Source organism: Camelina sativa, chromosome 14, assembly GCF_000633955.1.
Source record: "Camelina sativa cultivar DH55 chromosome 14, Cs, whole genome shotgun sequence".
Classification (NCBI taxonomy): Eukaryota; Viridiplantae; Streptophyta; class Magnoliopsida; order Brassicales; family Brassicaceae; genus Camelina; species Camelina sativa.
The window spans coordinates 12,764,546-12,770,476 of NC_025698.1; the positions used below are offsets into that span (position 1 = coordinate 12,764,546).

At 32.6% G+C, this 5,931-nt stretch overlaps 2 protein-coding genes across 2 annotated transcripts; one reads left to right on the forward strand and one right to left on the reverse strand.

The window, feature by feature from the left end:
* LOC104743526 (soluble inorganic pyrophosphatase 1-like) lies at window positions 1,215-2,641 on the reverse strand. The gene is made up of 7 exons (XM_010464595.2): window positions 2,503-2,641; window positions 2,390-2,418; window positions 2,238-2,303; window positions 2,034-2,141; window positions 1,887-1,952; window positions 1,511-1,555; window positions 1,215-1,295 (listed from the first exon to the last, which is right to left on the reverse strand). Exons 1-7 carry the CDS (start codon window positions 2,624-2,626, stop codon window positions 1,215-1,217), a joined length of 519 nt encoding a protein of 172 aa, XP_010462897.1. The 5' UTR covers window positions 2,627-2,641.
* On the forward strand, window positions 3,799-5,079 carry LOC104743527 (F-box/kelch-repeat protein At1g24800-like). The gene has a single exon (XM_010464596.1). It carries the CDS (start codon window positions 3,799-3,801, stop codon window positions 5,077-5,079), a length of 1,281 nt encoding a protein of 426 aa, XP_010462898.1.

Genomic DNA, 5,931 nt, shown 5'->3' on the forward strand with positions numbered 1-5,931 from the left:
TTTAAATAAAAAATCGCTAAAATCTTATTTATTACGCGTGTGGTTCTTAACAATAAACATAATTATTGTTTGCGTCTCTCCAACAACACTTTTTGTATTCTCGAGAAGGTATATAATAAATTAATATATTCATTGCATAACTCAGCCATAATTTTACCATAACTCAGTCAATTCTCAAATTAGAATGAATAAATAACTGACCAAACCGAACCGAACCAGAAACTATTTTTTCCATTATTTTCGGTTAATTACGGTTATATTCGGCTTGCTATCGGTTATATTAAATTAATCCACCTAATTTGGATAACATTTGGATTATTTATGGTTATATATTCATCTAACCGACCTACAACCGGAAATAACCGAAAAGTAATTTCAAAAAATTTTAAATTTTCAAATGGTTATTATATTAGTATATCCAAATTACCACCTTAAACCAAACACAATATAACCAAAACCAAACTGTTATATTAAAACCCATAATGTTAGAAATATGAACCCTACACCTCAAACCCTAACCATAACCCTAACCCTAACCCCTAAATGTCATGTTTTGAATGTTTTACATATTTTGATCAGATTGTGTAAAAATCAATCTTTGTCTATAATTATTACTTTTTATTGCTTATAATGATTGTAATATTCATTTTTTCATTTTATATTTTAATTTTGAGTTATAATAATTCTAATTTACAAATATTTCATAAGTCAGCCGTTTATGTCGATAACTCAGCCATATCAGTCAATTGTTTGAGAAATACTTTAATTTCTTTTATTCGCAATTCGAATTCAAATTTTTTAATTAATTTGAATAATATATTGTGAGAAAATCTAACTTTACGTATTTATTATGTGTGATTTTTCGCGATTCTCCAACAACACTTTTTGTGATATCGAGAGACGTTTTAATTAGATAATTTATTAGGAATCTGACCGAACGAAAGAACCACGAAAGAAAGAAGAATACGTATTAATATCTCATAACTCTGTAATTCATAACTCAGTCGTGTGAAGTATATAACTCATCCGTAACTTAACCGTAAATCAGCCATAACTTTGAAAATAGAAAAACCAATGTTTTACATACCCAAGTACAATTCATCTCGAACTGAGCATAGTCACGAACTATCTTTAAAGAGTGTAAACGTGATGGTATAATAATAATGTGCAACGCTTTACAAAATTTATAGGAAACAAAATTTTTGAATTCTATTTTAAATCTGATTCTGGTCAAGAAACTCTTCGTAAGCAGACGATCCACTGGAAGAGTCACTATCGTAATGGTCATCATCTTCCTTAGAGCATATGATGATAGAAGCATGTTCATAATGTAATTACGGAAAACAAAGAAAGAATACATAATCACATGCATTCAAATCTCAGAGCATATGATGATAGAAGCATGTTCATAATGTCAATCCTAAAGTGAAACTATACTCGAAGCAGAGGTTTAAGAAACGAAAGCATTAGCAACCTCCAACATAAAAAGAAGAATAAGGATACAACTAACATCCACTTTCACGGTTTCAACACTCACATTGACAGCAAAGACTAACTGAGAATATGAAACGACAAGTTCAGCAAAGACTAACTGAGAATTTGAAACGACACGAAGCTCACAAAAGAGAAGAACACAACTAGTTTAAATAAAATCAATCCAATCACACAGCTCATATTGCTTCTCCAAAAACCCAATTGATAAAGAATAAAAGCACTTCCTATATCACCAATTGACAATAAAAATCAAAACTTTAAGCAACAAGCATCAAAAGTGTCTCACTTTAAAACCCTTCTCAATCAAATTTGTGAATAAAAGGCATTAGGGTTGAATAGTTTACAAGTTCAGACCAAGAATCGTATGGTATTAGAGAGTAAATGAGAAATACCTGATCAATAATAGGCATTAATCCAATGGCTCTGGCACGCAAGAAACAACCGGGAAGGACAGGTTCCTACACAAAGATAATAAATTTGTTAATAGATATATAAAATGTTTGGTGCATACTATAAGAAAACAAGAAAATAAATTATACATGCATGATGACTAATACATCAATTGGGTCATTGTCTTCACACAATGTGCGAGGAACAAAACCGTAGTTGTGAGGGTACACAACTGATGAGTACATAATACGATCAACCTGAATGAGAGATAATGCAAATATATTATTGACTTTGCGGTAAGAAAACCGTTATGATATATGACAATAACGATTGATCTTGATATATAACCAAACCTTGATGAGTCCTGTCTTTTTGTCAAGTTCATATTTGACCTTGCTTCCTTTTGTGATCTCCACAACCTAATCATCATCATCATCATCCAAAGACAAAATAATTCAAGAATCCATCACATAACAAGATTCTCAAAACAGTAAAAGAAACTTACCACGTTGAAAATCTGTGGAGCTCCAGGTCCTACATATAAATTATGAATTAGTCCCAAAATACAAAACACAAAAAGCATGCAAAAAAAACTGAATTAGATATGATTTTGTTTACCAATCTCAAGATCATGCCATGGATGTGCAGCTACAGAACGTCTTGACAAGGATGAGAGAATCCTCTCGTTAAGACGAGGAGCAGGTCGCTGCAGCTTCTGGTCTTCGTTCCCTTCTTCACTCATCTGTTTTCAAAACGTTACGAATCAAAAACTCAAAATTGGGGCAGAGAGAGAAAGAGAGAGTATCAATCGAATCAAAAATACCAAATTTATTGCAGAATCAGACCCCACAAGAGAAAAACAATCTTTTTAGAGCAGATTTAAGATCGATAATACCAAAATTAAGATATACGTTTCTATTGATATAACGTATCGATAACTAAAAGATCTACGCCAAATCTGTTCAACTTTTTTTTTCTCTTTCTAAAGTCGATTGAGATTTGAAGCAATACCCAGTAGATTAAACATCAAAAAGCATCCAACTTTGACGATTTTTAGGAGAAAAAACGTACCTTTGGATCGAAACAGCCGATATTTTTTGTATCGCAAGGGATGAAGAAACTCTTGGGAGAGGAAAGAAAGGAGTGACGAGCGTTGGTCTATTGTAATATTTTGTAACTAAGCGTTTTAAGTAAGGTGTATTTATTTGTGAATAAAAGGCATTAGGGTTGAATAGTTTACAAGTTCAGACCAAGAATCGTATAGTATTAGATAGTAAACGAGAAATACCCAGTTACATAAAACTTGAAAAAATTGAAAGGGAATATGAAACGACTCTAAGAAGCGAGAGAGAGAGAACAAAGTCTTAACCTTTACCAACGGGAAACAATAATTAGATCTCTGTGTGTGGGATTCAAACGAAGAGGCTTTTCTTTTTATTTGTCTGCTCAAGAACAATGATAATAAAATCAACGAGAGAGAGGTGTTTTTTTTTTGGGCTATGAACAGTGGAAACTGTTTGTTTTCCTCTTTGATATAAACAAGAAAAAGCAATTGTCGATTCTGAAAAAAAAACTGTTTAGTGATGTGGAAAATCGAAAATGGTGTGTATTTTAATTTGCTGATGTGTATTTTTTTTTTTTTTTACTCAAAATCGAAAAAGTAAACCAAGGGGTAAATTGTAATTACACCAATGACACTAAACATTTGAATAATATTTAGAAGATTTATAGATATGAGTAATAAACCAATTTTTGGATAACATTTGAGTAATTTTTCTAAAATAAAAAGGAAAAGGAAAAGAGTATTCCTTTTTGAATACGGAACCGAATGATATATATATCACACTAAAGACAAAACCCTAATTATCAATACATAGATTCTATTACAGCGTTCACTGAAATAAACCTAGGAGGATGACGAGGATGTGCGATCTTCCACCAGAATTAGTAGGGATGATATTTACCAAGATTCCCATAACATCAGTGAGAGCAATACGATCTACTTGCAAGTTGTGGAAAGGTTTAACTAATGATTGGGTTTTGGGTAAAGGATCGGCTAAGGAGCAGTTTTTAGGGTTTGTGACCATGGATTCTAAAGTTTGTTCATTAAGATTTCATATCTGCCGCAAAAACAACGGTAAGGATGATGAAGACTTGCTTGATCTGTCTATAAAACAGGTAGATCTACTTAATCAAGTCGACATATATAAAATGTATCATTGTGACGGCTTATTGTTATGCGTAGACAAGTCGAGGTCGAGGCTCATTGTGTGGAACCCTTATTTGGGTCAAACAAGGTGGATCACATCCATAACAAATTTCCACAAGCGGGACAAGTATGTTCTAGGATACGACATCAACCATAACCATAAAATATTGAGGATTGTGGATAATTACAAATATTATGGAACGAAGCATTATTTGAGGTACGAAATCTACGACTTTCGCTCTAGTTTATGGAGGGTTCTAGACGTTACTCCCGACAGGAAAATATTGAATCTTGAACGCTGCGTGTCTTTGAAGGGAAATTTCTACTTGGTTGCTCATGAGATCATACTCAGATTTTCTTGGAGACCAAGATATAGAAGACCTAACTTGTCTAGTCAAATGCCTGATGAAGATACATGGATACAAAATCGCGGAGATTTCTTACTTTGTTTTGATTTTACAAAAGAAATATTTGGACCGCCTCTGCCTCTTCCGTTTAACTCTAACACCAATGACAGTGTGGACCTCTCATGTGTTAAAGAAGAGCAGCTCATGGTGCTATATCTGAATTTTTCTAACATATTATTACAAATTTGGATCACGACTACGACCGAGCCCAACACTCTTTCTTGGAGCAAGTTTTCGAGAGTGGAAATGACACCATTTGCACTCAAAGCTCTTCGGTTTGGACTTCCAGCTGCGAGCTTCTTCTTTGACGAGCAAGAGAAATTCGTTGCGGTTTTCTATGTTGACAGGTTTCTACAAACCAAGACCGCTCCGTACTACAAAGCTTTTATCATAGGAAAAGATGGATATTTTAAATCTGTGACTTTCGGAGACTCTTCCAAACTCGGGATACCTTGTCGCATATCCGGGCGTATTTCGGATTTATATTGTCCCCCTCCCCCTCTTGTGTGCTCATCTTCTTATCTTCCGAGTTTGGTGCAACTCAACCAACCTCGTCAAAGGAAAGAAAGAGATGATTAAGTTTGATTCTATTTAATTACCGGCTATTAAGTAAAAGATTTTCGGCTTTTTCGTGTTTCTTATTTATCCTTTCGTAGTTTCTTTTTAAGGCTTAAAAAAGGTGGTGTCACAAAAATATTTCATTGGCAATCCTCTAAAAATGGGTTCTCCAAAAATATTTTAAATATAATAATACTATTTAATTTAAATTTTGTTTATTTTAAAATAATCAATCAATCAGTTTATGATATGTAACGAGAGAGGTCTCATGGTGTCTCGGAAAGTCTGGGCAAAGACATTATTGTGTCTCTCTCTCCTCAACTTTTTATTATTTTATATTTTTTTATTGTTTTGACACTCAAAAGATGTTTTAAATGATTATTTATATTCTATTTCAAAATATAAGATGTTTTAGTTAAAAACAGTATTAAAACACATAATAAAAAATGTTTACTTTTTAAAAGTTTAACCAATCATAAACAAAATTACATATAATAAATTAAAAAAATTAAAATTAATCTAAAAATTATCTAAAAATTGAAAACATCTTCTATTATGAAACACAACAAAATCCTTAAAACATCCTATGGAACACAGAAAGTATTATATTTATTTCTTTACTTTGACATTTCACATTAAAATATTTAGTTTTCAAATAGGGCTGACTAAGGCTGGGCACGGGACGGGTATCCTTGAATTTTCTCATACCTTTTATCCGACCCGACCCTAACGGGTAATAGAAAAAAATTACTCATACTCGACCCTTAAATAATGGGTACCCGGAAAAAAATAGTTGACCATTTAAATACCCGACTCTTTACCCTTACCCGGATAAATATCCGATAAAAAAAATTGTCAATAATCGCAATAAAA

Bases quoted from the DNA above. Each gene is read 5' to 3' on its own strand.
- LOC104743526 (XM_010464595.2), bottom strand. From the start codon at position 2,626: ATGAGTGAAGAAGGGAACGAAGACCAGAAGCTGCAGCGACCTGCTCCT. The intron at 1,556-1,886 runs GTATTTCTCATT...TCATATTCTCAG, and splicing joins TAATGCCTATTATTGATCAG to TTAGTCTTTGCTGTCAATGT. The intron at 1,296-1,510 runs GTTAGTTGTATC...ATATGCTCTAAG, and splicing joins TTGAAACCGTGAAAGTGGAT to GAAGATGATGACCATTACGA.
- LOC104743527 (XM_010464596.1), top strand. From the start codon at position 3,799: ATGACGAGGATGTGCGATCTTCCACCAGAATTAGTAGGGATGATATTT.